This window comes from Caenorhabditis briggsae (genome assembly GCF_000004555.2).
Source record: "Caenorhabditis briggsae complete genome, chrIII, whole genome shotgun sequence".
In the NCBI taxonomy this organism is placed as follows: Eukaryota; Metazoa; Nematoda; class Chromadorea; order Rhabditida; family Rhabditidae; genus Caenorhabditis; species Caenorhabditis briggsae.
This window is the reverse complement of record NC_013490.2, coordinates 13,958,946-13,975,227: the sequence shown is the minus strand read 5'-3', so window position 1 is coordinate 13,975,227 and position 16,282 is coordinate 13,958,946. Positions and strand designations below refer to the sequence as shown.

The following is a 16,282-nucleotide window of genomic DNA, read 5'->3' as shown; positions in this document are numbered from 1 at the left end:
TTCATTGTTTTTTGCGGTATTGTAAAATACATTCGACGAAATTTGCTGCAAAATATGCGAAAAGCTAAAAAATGAGTAAATTTAATATTTTCCTGCCGGGTTACTGTCGCACTCGTTTCAACTGTTTCCGGTTGTTTACGCTTTCAGATATTTGTTTACAAACATCGCATACACTTCGTCTCAACCTTTTTTTCTCTGACAAGGATAATATAGTCTTTTTTATTATTTGCAAACAACATTTCACCATGTTTCTTATCAATGACACATTTCTCTTTTCCCCTATTTGAAGGTTTTCTGAAACTTATATATTTCATAACCCCCATTTTCATCCTCTAAAACTATGGAAATTTCCCTATTGGATATCCCTGAAGTGGCTATGGATCGAATTTTGGAAAACTTGGATTTCATAACAATGTGAGTCACTTTTCAACGAATTTCGCAATATTCAGAAACTTCCAGACAGATCCTTCGAAAAGTTTGCCACGATCTTCGGAACTATATAGATGATAAGGTTCCTGAATCCAACATTTTAAGATTATCCATTCATTTTGCCATGCGCTGCATATTTGTCACATATCAAGATTTTTCTGGACAATTTGAAATGGAATACGAAGAATTTGATGGAAAATCAACGCGTTTAAAACAATCAAGAAATCAGAAAATTCTGGAAAATTTGAATTTCGAAGAAGCTTTTTTAACGGATCTTCAGCTAATTTTACGTCATCAAAAGGGGATTCTAGAGAACTTAATGGTCCGATCATTATTGACCACATCTCAAAGTTTTCGCGAGTTTCCCAAAATTTTGAAATCCCGCAAAAAGCTTTTGCGAGTCAAAAACTTTGAAGTCTACCTCAAGGATGAACTATCTTTACAACCAATTTTGCCATTTTTGGATTCTAGTTTTCTAAAAACCATTTCCATATATAACAGTACCATGAACCCAGATTTTTTGGAATTTAAAGAAGATGTTTGGGATTTGGATCAGTGGAAAAAGGCCGAGAAATTTTATACATCCAGAAGACTAACAATAGCATCTCTGGAGCATTTTGGACACTTTCAGGCAGGATTTATTAGAATCAAAGCAACTAATTCTAATCAAATGGTAGATTTGAAAAAGGTTCGTCGGTTGTTCTTCTCAAAAAAGTATGAAAAAGAGAATAAACCCAAGGGGGATTGAACTCCGCACCTTGTGATTGACAACTAAAACGCTAACCACAGCGCCATCTGCGCAACTGGGGACTAGGAGTGCGAGGTAGTAGCCAATCGCGCGGGGGAGAGGATGGGAACGTTTTTCAAAATTTTAGTACAGTTTTTTTTTTCAGAAATTCCAAGGCAATCCGAAATTCCGAAGCTTCCGTGTGGATTTTCAGGAATTTGACACAATTCTCGAATTTTTTAGATTTTTGGGACCTGCTCATCAGTTTTATGGCGAGAAAAATGGTTTTTCGGGGTGGAGAATCCCGAAAAATGTTTATCGATTTTTTATGATCTACCCAATAGGCAGTTCACATTTGCACAAATCGATAGGGATCGTGTTCCGAGTAATGCGATAATTCAGGAGTGATTTTTTGGAATTTTTTGAATAAAGTTACATCTGTAAATCATACAAATTCGTTATCAAAATGCTGGAAATTGTATTCTGAACTCACAATTTGAATTGTTTCTAAAAAATCTTAAAAACCTCAAAACATTTTGAAATTAGAAATTTAAATTTTTAAAAAATTTCCCAAAATGGTTTTTTCATCAGAATCGACTGTTATCAATGACAAACTGTCAATTTTTAAAATTCCCATTGTTTCCAACTGCTCCAGAACACACCCTTATCAGTTTGTATCACCCCGAACAATAGAATTTAAAATTTTTCCTTAAAAATTTGAATTTTCAAAAATTAAAAATTTTGTAGAATATTGAGTATCTCCCCAAAACAAACAAGTGTACTATTTGCTCTCATCTCTCGCACCTGAACGTCAGCGCAAACTCATTTATACGAATAGTAGAAAAAAGTGGGCGGAGCCTATACATTGTTTCAGGTGGTTTTTGGGTAATTCTGACCTGATTTTTTGCTTTTTCGAGTGTTTTTTAGGCTTGGGAGTGCCCTAAATCAGCTACCCTCCAAAATAAGAAAATCCTTATCTCCGATAAAATTAGGTATTCATATGTCTCAATTGTCAATCAAATGTTACAAATGACCTGGTATTTTGATATTATCTTCTTTTTTTTCTTTTTCTCTTTTCCCCACACCCTTCTTCTTTTCCTACTATTACACCCCTTCATCTTCTTCTTCTTCTTCTTCTTCCCCGAAAATCGCCAAATCAGCCGACGAGGGAGCACGCGGAACGCGGAGTGCGCAGAGAAAAAGTGTGCATTTGTGGGTGGCCGTGTTTGCGGACACCAGATGAGTGGGAGCCAGAATTGTACGAAAAATTTGGCGACCTTATCGATTTTCGGCGTTTTTTCAAATTTTAGTTTTGCCAAATTCGAGAATTGGGGGTTTTTGGGGTTTTCGACATCGAAAATCTCGATTTTGAGATCAGAAATGAGATTTAGAGCGCTGGAAACCTAGAAAACCCAGAAAGAAATTTGAAAATCAGTGAGTTGGCAAGTTTTTTGTCAACTCACAAAATTTCAACCTGAATTTTTGTAGTTTTTAAAGAATTTTTGGAGCGATCAAGAAGCTGAAACTGTGTGAAAAGCAATATTTTTCCCTATTTTCATTCGGAATTCTGTAAAATTTTCTTCTCATTTTTCAGCTCATATCCTTGTTTTTTTTTGTTGTGTCGCTCTTTTTTTATGTAAAATTGGCTTTTTTTCAATTCTAACCGATTTGTATTGCTAAAAACCCATTTCCCACTTTCAGAAGATGTCTGAAGACCCTTCATCAGCTAAAAGAAGAAAAATCGACGATATCGAAGAAGAAGAAGAAGACGTCATCGTCCAGGACGACGCGATAGTCGAGTTTCCAGAGGAGCCAGAAGACGAATCGGTAAGCCATTCAAGTGTTTTTGATTTGAAAACCGCTGGATTTTCGTAAAAATAGCCCAGATTCCCATTTTCTAGACCTAAAAACGCTATTCCAGACCTATTTTAGCTCTAAAAACATAATTTTCAGTCACCAATCGTAGCAGAAGAGTCCGGACCACTGGAAATGCCAAAGAGGCATGAGGAGCCAGCCGAACCGGATGTTGATATCGTTGGAGACGTGGATGAGGAGGAGCCAGAGGTAACTAGAGCTCGAAATTGCGTTTTTCCCTCCAAAACTTCCCCAAAACCTAAAAATTCCCCATTTCCAGCATCTGCTACACCCAGAAGACGATGAGCTCATCCCAGACGAGAGTTCATCCGACGAATTGATGCGTACACCGACGAAGAAGCGTTTCTCATCACGCGTTCCCGAGCAGGATCATGCGAATTCCGATGGCGAACGCGTCTTCTCGAATTTTCCGTGTCAAGTGATTCCAGAAACTCTGGGCAGAATGACCCGGACGCCTCCAGAAGGCGAGAATCTGATTGTCTACAAAAATGCGAACGGACGTCTTCGAATCTTCGTCGAGGGTAACGGAAAATCGTATTCCGTCTACAGTAACCTGACCCATAAACCGTGTACGGTGTGCAATCGAATCATGAAAATCGGCGAGATGCATTTGAATTTCCCGGCTGATTTAGATCGCCGGAGAATTTGGGCGAATTTGTTGGGATTCAAGTATAAGGACATTCTGCGCAGTAAGATGGGGCCTGTATCGTTCTCCATTGCGGCTGGGCCAATTTGTACGGAACACTTTGCAGAGGAGTGCTTTCGAAATCATAATTTCAATAAATCTGCGATTGAGGCGTTCGGCGTGCCGGTGGCGATATCACCAGATGTTAAGACGACTCCCAGCAAGAAGAGGTAAGAGATTGAGCCCGAAATGAGTCGAAAAATCTAGAAATCGTCGGATTCAGCCGTGTTTTAGCTGTTTTTATCCTTTGAAAACGGGATTTTTGAGCTCAAAATGACCTCAAGTTAATGGATTTTGAACTGAAAAACACTGAGTCAAGTCGGTTTTCTGGTGTCTAAAAATGTCCTTTTAGGCTCAAAATGACCCAAAATTCAAGAATTTCGGGCTTAAAAATGCTTCCTTCAGATCTGATTTTAGCTATAAAAATTGGATTTTTTAGCTTGAAAGCTTAAAAATGCGCGCTGAGCTGAAAAACGCATATTTAAAATCTAATTTTTGCTATAAAAATGTGGTTTTTAAACTTAAAATGTACCCAAACATTGTCAATTTTCGTGAAAATTTGACCTAGAAAAATCAAATTCTCCGAATTTTGCGCTGAAAATCGTCATATTCAGCGCCGGGTTTCAACTGTTTTCATCCTTTAAAAAATGGATTTTTTTAGCTCAAAATGGCCCGAAGTTGATGGATTTTGAACTGAAAAACGCATACTTAAAATCAGATTTTGGCTCTAAAAATGCTATTTTCTAGCTTAAAATCACCGGAAACATAAGAATTGTGGGCTTAAAAATTGGATTTTTTAGCTTAAAATCACCCGAAATTCAATAATGTTTAGGCTGAAAAACGCATATTAAATCCTTTTTTTGGCTCTAAAAATGTTATTTTCTAGCTTGAAATCACCCGAAATTCAAGAATTTTGAGCTGAAAAACGCATATAAAATCCATTTTTAGCTTTTATGCTCAAAATGACTTAAAATGGAGGATTTTAAGCTTAAAATGTACCTAATAACCCCATCTTTGTACCCAATGACCGCCCGAAAGTTGTTCCAGAGTTCCATGGGTGTGTACGATTTGTGATTTCCACTCGTGCAGTGTCGTCGAACTACAAACCCATTTGTTGGACCACACCGAGGAGATGTTGAAGAAAAAGGACAGTTTGGTTGATGTGAGTTTGAAATAGGCGTCCTAAATTTTAGAGATCTGTGTGTCCAGATGTCTCAAAAAATCCTTCAGAAATTGATAATTTGACCCAGAAATGATAAATAATTTCTGAGAAATTTTGATCTAGAAAATCAAGAATTTCTGAGCTAAAAATCGTTGTTTTTAACCTCAAAACTGGGATTTTCAAAAAATGAAAAATCGATAATTTAAACCACCGCCCAAAGTTCCAGGTACCCGAAGCCGGTTTCATGTGTCCATTCTGTCGAAAATGTACGTATGGGTACAAGACGATTTCCGGATACCGACGTCATCTGAACGCCGGACCCATACACCACTGCCACTTGCGTAGGATCTACGAATTCGCGAAAATGAACTGCCGAGCTACAGAACTGGATCCAGTGGATTCCTGGGACAACTGGACGAGAAGGAATGTCTACGTGGCTTACCATGGATGTGAACCTCCAGCCAATGAGATCGTACTAACACCATCGCCAACGAAGAAGGCGTACACTCAGAATCCGGAAGAGAGGACGAGAATGGTTCATGACGCGGAGAGACGGAAGAAGGCGGTGCGGAGTTTGTCGTTTGTAGGGAAGGAAGGGGGAACGAGTGTAAACGATCATAACGTGATGCAACGGCAAGTCTATCTCCAAATTCGACGAGAGTTGGAGCATGCGAAGAAGACGGAGGCGTTGTCGGAGGCAGGGCTGGCTAGTGGAGATTTGAGAAGACGTGTTATTGGAGGAATGGGAAGAGCAGAAGGAGGAGGTGGAGAGGATAATTGGCTTGAGTCGATGGGAATGGAAGAGGAGCAAATCGAGGAAGAGTGAGTTTTGATAGGAAAATTGGCTAGAATTCAAGGCTGAGCAATGAGCCAAACATGGTGGTTTTAGGCTTGAAATCGACAGAGAAAATGAGATAAAACAGCTAGCTTTTGAGCCAAAAATTTTGGATTTTTTGAAAAGAGGAAGGTTTAAGCTGAGCAATGAGTCTCAAAACCTTCATTCTGAGCCAGATTTTGAGCGAAAATATGGAATTTTTCGCTAGAAATTTTTTTTAGAAAATGTACATTTTAAGCTGAGCAATGGGCCATTTTGAGCCAAATTTCGAGCGAAAATTGGGGTTTTTTGCTGGAAAAAGCATCTAAAAATATCTATATTATGCTGAGCATTAAGCCATTTTGAGCGAAAAGATGTGATTTTTTGCTAGAAAAATTGTCTGAAATATATATTTTTAAGCTGAGCAATCAGTGTCGTTTTGAGCAAAATCTGGAATTTTTTTGTCAAAGAACTTTAAATTTTAAGCTGAGCAATAAGCCTTGCAACCTTTATTTTGAGTCACATTTCGTTTGTAACAATGGGAATTTTGCGAAAAATTATCTGGAAATATGAATTTTAAGCTGAGCAATGAGCTTAACGATATTCATTTTGAGCGGAAATCTGGAATTTTTGACTAGAAAAATTATCTGAAAACTGAATCTTAGGCTGAGAAATTGCCCATTTTCAGCCAGATTTTGAGCGAAAATATAGGATTTTTGGCTAGAAAAATTATCTGAAAAATATATATTTTATGCTGATCAATGAGATTTTTTGAGCCAGATTTTGAGCGAGAATCCGGGATTTCTTGCTAGAAGTTTTGAGATTTTAAGCTGAGCAATGAGACAATCTCGAATCTAGAATTACGATTTTCAGATTTTCAGCTCTCCTAATTAAATAATTTTCCAGCACCTCCGACCCACAAACACCAATGGGATCAGCGGAAAAGAAGTCGTCATCACAACCCACACCAATCGCCACGTCATCTGTCACATCGTCGCCAGTCAAAAAACCGATTCTAGAAGTGAAACCAGCTGCTTCTGCACCACCAACTCCAGTCAAAAAGCGTAAAATCGCTCCAGCCACTGTGGAGCCAAAGGCGCCGCCACCAGAAGACGCTCCAGAAGACACTCCAGAAGAGGTGGCGATCTCATCAGAAGAAGCACGTGAACGTCAGAAGCTTCGAGATGAGCAATTCGCGGAGATGGTACAGAAGCGATCCCAGCAAGTGAAGCGGTTGATAAATGCGAAGAAGTTCAAAAAATCGGAACGATCGCCTCAGAAGCCGCGGAAGGCGTTGCAGTACACACTGATGAAGGGAATCACGTCGAGTGGGGAAGCAGTGACGTCATCGGTAAGGCAATTGGCTCAAAATAGGGCCTAAGGCAGCCTGAAAATAGGCTAAAATTAGCAATTTTTCCAGGTGGAAGAAGGAAAATCGCCATCGACACGTGATCAGTCTCCAGAAGCACGCTCATCACCGAAACCATCCACCTCTACCGCCAAAAAGACACACCAATCTGCTCCTGCAGTTCGTGTCACCCGTAGTCAAAAAGCTGGAATTCCAACGCCACCAGCGCCTCCAAAATCCAATAAAGCACCAGAACCAACTGCTCCAGAATCTTCAGAATCCTCACAAAAATCATCTGCTCCAGAATCCCCAGCTCCAGAATCCCCACGAGCTCCCGAAGAACGTCCATTGAAGTCGATGCTCGCGCGATCTCTGACCGCTGGAGTCCGTCCTTCGATGGCTAAATATCACGTGCCATTGGAACAAGAAAAGCCATCTGGAACGACGTCTTCTGGAGTTCCAACAGGCGCGGGAACGGCGAAATCGATCTCCACCGGGTCTATATTACCTAGACGTGCTGGATCATCGTCGCCTGGAGGAATATTCTCGCAGAGGGTTATGGGTGCAGTTGCTCAGGAGAAGGGAATGTCCAAACGACCGGTAAGTAGGGAAATTGGGGGGGGGGGGGGTGGAATAGGTCTAAAAAGCGAGAAAATCTGATTTTGATGTTGAAAATCGCCAAAAATCGACAATATTTTCAGTCAGTCCTCGCCCGCCGTCCACTGATCCTCTCTCCAAGAAAACGTGGCTCCACAACTCCTCGCCAAATGTTCTCTCATCACGAATCCTCTCCATTGATATCCGCATCATCACCAATGGGAATGACAGCGTCTTCTTCCCACGACGACATCATCATCTCTGCGAAAGACCTGGAAGTTGGAATGATCGAAGAGGTCATCGATTCGGTGGCTTCTGGAAACGCGACGACGTCAGATGACGTCCTCATTCATGGATCGGATCGTGCGTTGACACTGGTTGAAGCTCTGGCAGGAGGCACTGGATCGGATGTGAAGGATCAGGATTTCGAAGAGATTACGAAGAAGATGAACGAGGACAATCATTATTATCGTGCCATGGAGGACGCGATTCGCGGGAGAACGGTGACAAAAATGCGGGCAGATATGCGGCTCTCCAGACAGTGTATCAGACAAATTGAGGCTGCTAGAGCGAGGTTTGTAGGCGGAAAATGGCGGTTGTAGCTTTGAAATTTGGAGTTTTTAGCTTAAAAATGACTATTTTCAAGCTAGAAATGTCTGGAAATGTCAAATTAAATGCTGAAAATGGCATTTTTAGTCTTTTTAATTTCGAATTTCTAGCTCTAAAATGACTCTCTTTTCAAGCTAGAAACGACAAATCAAACACGGAAAATTTCAATTTTCCAACTTGGTTTTTTTTCTAAATTGAGGATGTATAATTCGATGCTGAAAATTACGTTTTTCACATTGGAACATCGGAATTTCTAGCTCAAAAATGGTTATTTTCAAAAATGTCAAATTAAATGCGGAAAATTTGAAAATTCGAAGCTGAAAATGTCGTATTCCAGTCTAGAAATGTCAAATTTAATGCTGAAAATTGCGTTTTCCAGACCGAAATTTCGGATTTTCCAGCTCGAAAATCCCCATTTCCGAGCTAGAAATTGATATAGGAAATATCAAAATTCGATCTGAAAATTTCATATTTTCAGCTAGTTTTTACCAAATTTTCAGCCCATTTTTCTAAAAATTCTAAATTTTCATTCTATAATTTTGCAGAGCCCGTCTGTTTGGAGAAGGAAGCGAAGGCGACTATCAGATATGGTTCAGCAATGATGGCGCTCAAGTGGTGAGTGTTTTTGTTTCATTTGCCGAGGACATCTGGATTCATGGGAATTCGGATGGACAGATTTCTATTTCTAGGCTTAAAGTCTAGATTTTCAGCGTTTTCTGGGCTGAAATTTGGTGATTTTTAGCTCAAAAATGTCTATATTTTTCTGTCAGAAAATAGAGAATTTTCCATTTTTTCGATCTGAAAACCGAAGCAATTTCAACTTTAATAATTTTTTTCGGGCCAAAAATCGCGAATTTTCCATTTTAGCCCCGAAAATTCTAATTTTCCATTGAAAAAATCGATTTTTCAAACGATTTTTTCATTGAAAACATCAAAAATGGCATGTGTCTGTGTCTATTTTTATTGTTATCGAAAACATGTTTGTTTGTCTTTCACTCCCCTCTTTTTATCTCATTTTTTATCTATCGAAACGAAAAATTTTTTGTGTTTGATCTAGAAAATTCCATATTTTTTACTCAAAAAAATCTGAAAATTTTCAATTTTTCAGCCAAAAAAAACACAGATTTTTTTTCAAAATTTCCCTCAAAAGACACTGAAAATGTTTCCAAAAATCGATTTTTTTTAAAAAGCTGAAAACGCCGAAAAATCCCCGATTTTTCTATCAAAAATCGTCGAATTTTCCCAAAAACAAGTCTCGAAAAATTCGATTTTCCATGTTTTAAAAAATCTGTAAATATCCGAATTTTCGCCCTGAAAATCCCAAATTTTCCACAAAAAATTCTAAAAAAATTTTTTTTTTTTGAAAAAACTGAAAATGCCGAAAATGCCCAGAATTTCCTGACTTTTTCCTCGAAATGGCCTCAAAAATCCATAAAATACCCTAAAAAAAAACAAAAAAAAAACCAATTTTTAAAAGCTAAAAACCCCCAAAAAAATTTCTCAGATTTTTTCCCAATTTTTTGAAAAAAATTCCAATTTTTCAACCAAAATTTTTGGTTAAAATTTCAGATTTTCCCTAATTTTTATCTCAAAAATTCCTCGAATTTTCCCCTGAAAACTCAAAAAATCGATTTTTCAGCTTCATAAAAATAATCCAAAATGGAAGGATCCCCAGGACAATCCACAACAACCGGGACCATCGACATCTTCCTCTTCTCATCAAGCCTAATTAACCCCGTAATTGGCCCTAATTACCCCATCCGAAAATCATCCAATTTTCTTTCATGTTACAATCTCTGAGCCATCATCGTTTCATCGTTTTTTTCCCTAATTTCTTTGATTTTTTCAATTCTAAGGTACCCCAATTATCCCCCTTTTTCACCCCTAATTATCTCCCAATTACTGTAAAATTTCCAATTCTTTTCGCGCCAAATTTAAGCTCCGCCCCCTTTATCCATTATCCCAAAATTGTTACCCCCCAAAAATTGCAGATTTTCGTCTAGATTTCTAGCTTTTTTCCATTTTCCAAATTAATTATCGATTTAATTATCCCTAACTATCCCCAAAAATTCAATAAATCCAGAGACCTAGAAACGTCGCTAAATTTCTTTCTCCTATCCCCAACCAAAAATAAAATTTCCCATTTTTTTTGTAAAATTTTCCTTTTGAAGCACTAATTGGGTAATTAACAATGTCCTAAATTTAAATTATTTTGAAAAATCACTGAAATTTTTGAAATTAAAAAAAAAAAGGTAAAAAATTCAGATGACGGATTCTGCGACATCGTCTTCTGGAGCCTCCGCCACGACGTCATCTGAATTGAAAATTGAGGATTTATTTCATCAGAAACGGAATGAGGACTCGATTACCAAGATATTTTCAGCGATTTATGCGCCAGTTGGTAAGGGAAATTCGGCTGAAAATTTTTTAAAAATCTGAAAATCGAAAAAAAATGTTTTTTTGAAAGTTTTTAATTATTGTAAAATGAACATTTTCAATGAATTTCAGTAACTTTTTGAAAAAAAAAAGCGATAAAACATCTGAAAATCGAAAAAAAATTTTGGCTTAAATTCTGAAAAAAAAATCTGAAAATCGAAAAAAAATTTTTCAAAAAAATTTTTTTTTGTAATTTTCACCTCGAAAATGAATGATTTCAAGAGGTTTCAGCTTTTTTTCATTTCAAAAAATCTGAAAATCGCAACAAATTTGACTGAAAATTTGAAAAAAAATCTGAAAATCGAAAAAAAAATTTTCATAAACATTTTTTTTTTTGGAATTTGAAAATTTCAGCTTTTTCTGCCAAAAAAAAAAACTAATAATCGAAAAAAAAAATTTTTAGAATTTTCAAAAATGTTTCCAGGAATCATCATATTCCTGTTCCGCTGTTTCCTTGGATTCCACACGTTCCTCGTCGCGTGCCTCCTCCGAAAATCTGGCGTTTTTCGAATGCACGCTCTACGGACGATGTGCTCGATTCTGGGAATTGTGGTGGAGAAGAGAGGGGAGAGGTTGGTCTTGAAAATTGTGAAAATCTAGAAAACTGATCACAATTGAAGAAAAATGATTGGAAAATAGTGAAAAATCAGCTGAAAAGTACCTAGAAATTCGAAATTCTCGATTTGTGATGAAAAAAAAATTAATTGAAATCCCGCTAAAAGTGACGCAAAATCACCGAAAAGCATTGAAAAATGGCTCAAAAACGACCGGAAAACGATAAAAATGAGCTGAAAATATGTAAAAAATCATGAAATTCGGTTAAAAATCATCTAAAATCGTCAAAAATGACTCTAAAATGACCAAAAAGACCGTTTTCCGATCAGAAATTACAAAAACTATCAACATAGACTACAAAGACGACACAATTAACAAAAATGAATCTGAAAACCTTGAATTTCTAGTGAAAAATCATCAGAAATTGGTCTAGAAATCTAAGACTACAAAGACTACACATTTTTCAGAAAAAATGAGTCTAAAATCCTAAAGTTCGGCTCAAAAATCATAAAAAATCGTAAAAAATGAGCTGAAAATTGTCTAGAAACCAAAGACTACAAAAACTATAAAAACTACAAATTTTTCAGAAAAAAAAATTCGAAAAATCAAAAATTCTGCCCCAAAATCATCAAAAATTGTAAAAAATGAGCCAAAAATCAGCTGAAAATTGTCTAGAAATTGTAGACTACAAAGACTACTAAAACTACGAAAAATACACAATTTTTGGAAAAAAAAGCTTTTAAAAATCGAAAATTCGGCTCAAAAATCGCCTAAAATCGGCCGTTTTTCACCACTTTTTGACACACTACAAAGACTACAAAAACTACAAAATTAACAAAAATGAACCTGAAAACCTTGAGTGTTCAGTGAAAAATCACCATTTTTGATTCAAAAATCACACCTGAAATCATCAGAAAATGGTGTAGAAATCGTAGACTACAAAGACTACAAAGACTACAAAACTGCACACATTTTGGAAAAAAACTTCTAAAAATCGAAAATTCGGCTCAAAAATCGCCTAAAATCGTGAAAAATGAGCTGAAATAGTCTAGAAATCGAAGACTACACAGACTACAAAGTTTCAAAATTTTGTCTCAAAAATCAGTCATTTTTCATTTAAAAAAAAATTCAAAAAGACTACAAAAAGACTACAAAATTCCATTTTGCAGAGACGAGACAGCACGAGTGCTGTGCGCGAATCACGTATCAATTCTGGATCATCTGGCAATTGATATTCTGACGCCGTGCCTTCTTCCATCGGTTTGGGACATCCCATCCGTCATTCGATGGTGCTTCGGATACGTGGATTTGGGTGCGGCACGTGGCAGAGACCATCTTGTTAATGGGGTGAGAATGGCTGAAAATCGCTATTTGTCACCAAAAAATCGTTGAAATACGCCATTTTTGACCCGAAACCCCTTGAAATTTTGAATTTTCTGGCTAGGAAATCGTTGAAATCAGCGATTTTTGACACCAAAAACCTCGAAATTTTCAAGTTTTTTGACTGAAACATAGGTGGAAAATCACTATTTTTGACCCGAAAACAATTCTCGAAAAACATGAAATTTTTGGATTTTCTGACTGGAAAATGGTTAAAAACAGCTATTTTCGATTCAAAAAACATAAAAAATCGTTAGAAATGACCATTTTTGACCCAAAACCTCTAAAAATTTGAATTTTATAACTGAGCAATCGTTAGAAACAGCTATTTTTGACCTTAGAAACCCTAAAAATGTGCATTTGTGACCGAAAAAATAGCTAAAATGGGCATATATTTTTGGCCCCTGAAACCCCTGAAAAAGACTGAAAATATCTGAAATTCCAGGCGAAAAAGCTGCTTGCCAAAGAGACCGAAATGCCACTTCTGGCATTTCCCGAAGGAATTATCACCAGCGGAGAGAAGGCGTTGATCAAGTTTAAGTGAGTTTTTCGAAATTTGAATTTGGCGGCGGCCTAGGAGGATTTCTAGGCTACCGAAAAAGCTAAAAATCGCCTAAAAACCGGCTGAAAAAGGCTGAAAAGTCGCTTATGGTCCATTTCTGGAAAGTTCTCGAAAGTTCTCGAATGCTCAGTAACATGAACTTTCTAGGCCACCAAAGTTTACGGCCTAGAAATGGTCTAAAATTCGTCTGGTGTGTTTTCAAGATCATTTAACATGGTGGCCTAGAAAACTCATTCTGCAAAAGTTAGGCCCCCATGTCAAAATGGCCTAGGAAATCTACCAGGTTAATGCCAGGTCATTTCTAAGCCGTGAAAATCGGTGGCCTAGAAAACTCAACTTGCGAAAGTTAGGCCACGGCCTAGAAATGACCTGATGTTCACCTGGTGCGTTTTCTGTGTCATTTTGGCATGGTGGCCTAACTTTCGCAAGTTGATTTTTTTAGGCCACACCGACTTTTATGGCCTAGAAAAAGTTTGAGGTTCACACAATGCAGACAAAATGTGTTCTACAGTAATCCTCGCGAACACAGTCATGTCAAATTTCAGACAAAAAACCGGAATAGCTGAAAACCCTAAAAAGTCTAAAAAATTATTTTTGGCCGAATTTTTAGGGGTTTTCTAGCTATTTTCAGCCAATTTGACTGAAAATTTGGCTAAACATTCCAGCCTATTTTATCCCCAAATTTTCAGCCAAAAAACGTCTAAAAATCACATAAACCAGACGGAAATTGGCTGATGAAATCATGAAATTTGGATAAAAATGCTCCTCAAAATGCTATTTTGGACCCTTTTTGGCTCATTTTCAGCCAATTCCACCCCTCTAAATTTCAGCACATGGGCATTCGAAGTGGCCCCTATCGTCCAGCCGGTCTCCGTGCGTGTCTGGCGTCCGTATCCATGGAAAGTGGCTGTTTCGGTGCTCGGTGCCACGTGGTGGACCGATTTGTTCTACTTTTTCGCCCTTCCATTTACAGTAATCTCGGTGGAGTACCTGCCGAAAATGGAGAAAAAAGAGGAGGTCAGTTGTCGAAAATTTTGATTAAAATTGAGAAAATTTCTGATGAAAATGTTCCAAAAAATCTGAAAATTCAGATTGAAAATCTGAAAAAAAGTCTAAAAATCCTCCAAAAATGCGCTTTTCTTCAGGAATCGCTCGACGAGTTCACCGCCCGTGTTGCCGAAACTCTCGCGGCGAATTTGAAAATTTCGGTGTCGAAATTTGGAATTTCCGATGCTTCTGAAGCGGCGAAACGTCTTCGAACCGACCAGGAGCGCGCCAGAAAGGTTGTCAACAAGGAGAAGGTGAGATTTGGCTTTTTCTGGCTGAAAATGGACTAGCAATCATTAAAACTCCTAAAATAGTGAAAAAAATACCTCAAAGAGTATCTGGAAATCATCTGAAAACGCCTGAAAATGGTCAAAAATAGCTCAGAAATCATCTAAAAAGAGACCTAGAATTGGCTCAAATTGGCCTAGAAAAATTATATTAAATGGACTGGAAATAGTCTGAAAAAGGCCCAAGAATTTCTCTGAAACGGGGCAATATACACAGAAAAGAAAAGGTCATAAAAGTCTGAAAAAACAGCTGAAACGGCTCTAAATCTGCCTGAAATTTCCGTAAAAATAGATCAAAAATAGTCTAGAAATTGTCAGGAAAATTCTCTGAAAACAACCCAAAAAGACTGAAAAAAACTGGCTGAAAATGCTCTGAAAAAAGTCGTCTGAAATGGCCTAAAAATCTTCTGAAAATGGCCATAAACATATACTGGAATAGCCTGAAATAGTCTAAAAAACGTCTAAAGCGGCTTGAAATTTGTCTATTACTAGCTGAAAATGGCCTAAAAATTGTCTGAAATAGTTCAAAATTCGTCTAAAACGGTCAAAAATGACCTAGAACGATTCTAAGAGTTGTCTGAAGCGACCGAAAAACAAGCTGAAAAAAGTAAAAAAAGCCCTTGACATCGTCTGAAAATGACCTCAAAATCGTCCAAAACGGCTCGAAAAGTGTCTAAAATTGTCTGGAATAGCCTAAAATTGGTCGAAATGGCTTAAATCAGACTAAAAATGACCTAAAAATAGGCTTAAAATCGTCAGGAAAATTCTAAAAACTGGCCGAAAATGCTCTGAAAAAAGCCTGAAGTAGCCTGAAAATCGTCTGAAGCGGCTCGAAAATTTGTCTGTAACTAGCTGTAAATGGCCTAAAAATAGGCTGATAGGCTTAAAAATGGCCCAAAAAAATTGTCTGAAATAAGTCAAAATTCGTCTAAAACGGTCAAAAATGACTTAGCAAAGATTCTAAGAATTGCCTAAAATGACCCAAAAAAAACCGAAAATCGTCTGAAAATGACGTGAAAACATTTTAAAAATGCCCTTAAAATCGTTCAAAACCGGCTCGAAATATGTCTTAAAAATTGTCTGAAATCGCCTGAAAATTGGTCGGCATAGCTTAAATCAGACTAAAAATGACCTAAAAATCGTCTGGAATGACATAAAAATAGGCTGGATCGGCCTGAAATAGACGGAAATTTGTCTACAACTATCTGAAAATGTCTTAAAAATGCAGGAAAAACGATCCAAAATGGCCTAGAAAAGATGCATAATAGTCTGAAAAAGGCGGGAAATTGTCTGAAAAATAAGCTGAATGACCTAAAAACTGGCTGAAAAGGTCGGCAGCAGCCCAAAAATAGGCTTAAAACAGGCTGAAAAGGTCGTAAATCGACTAATAAATGTCCAAGAATATGATTCGAATTGGACTAGAAAAGGTCCAGAAAGACCCTAAACATAGGCTAAAAATAGTCTAAAGATTGGCTGAAAATGGCCCAAAAATACCCAAAAAACGAATTCCAGCCCCATTTCCAGTCAAACATTCACCCAAAACCCCAATTTCCAGACGTCGCCACGCCTCCAAGACGCTCGTCAGATGGACGAATGCGCGATGCGCATCAAACAGTCGTTTCCCACATTCCACCTATCAGCGATTCGACGAGATCTAGAGAAAACGCGGAGTCAAACGGCCACAGTTAACAATTTGAAGGCTGGCAAGATTACGGTATCCGCAGCAGATGGACAAGTCGGAAAGGTGAGCAATCGAGGAGGGGCGGGGC

The 16,282-nt window shown here is 37.7% G+C and overlaps 2 protein-coding genes across 2 annotated transcripts in view; both read left to right on the top strand.

The window, feature by feature from the left end:
- Nucleotides 1-934: 934 nt before the first annotated feature.
- Nucleotides 935-9,975, top strand: Cbr-lin-36 (the record flags this gene model as incomplete). The annotated part of the gene is made up of 11 exons (XM_045244644.1): nt 935-1,117; nt 2,858-2,983; nt 3,110-3,220; nt 3,291-3,886; nt 4,764-4,878; nt 5,105-5,700; nt 6,599-7,043; nt 7,113-7,640; nt 7,742-8,211; nt 8,792-8,867; nt 9,886-9,975. The coding sequence occupies 11 exons, from the start codon at nt 935-937 to the stop codon at nt 9,973-9,975; spliced, it is 3,336 nt and encodes a 1,111-aa protein (XP_045097718.1).
- Nucleotides 9,976-10,511: 536 nt separating this feature from the next.
- CBG22962 overlaps nt 10,512-16,282 on the top strand; it is a gene marked incomplete at both ends in the record, with an annotated part of 6,497 nt that continues 726 nt past the window's right edge. Inside the window, 7 exons of the mRNA XM_002643001.2 lie at nt 10,512-10,647; nt 11,107-11,254; nt 12,407-12,584; nt 13,063-13,157; nt 14,010-14,196; nt 14,325-14,480; nt 16,069-16,257. Of these exons, the coding sequence (XP_002643047.2) occupies nt 10,512-10,647; nt 11,107-11,254; nt 12,407-12,584; nt 13,063-13,157; nt 14,010-14,196; nt 14,325-14,480; nt 16,069-16,257 (1,089 nt within the window). The remainder of the gene's footprint in view (nt 10,648-11,106; nt 11,255-12,406; nt 12,585-13,062; nt 13,158-14,009; nt 14,197-14,324; nt 14,481-16,068; nt 16,258-16,282) is intronic.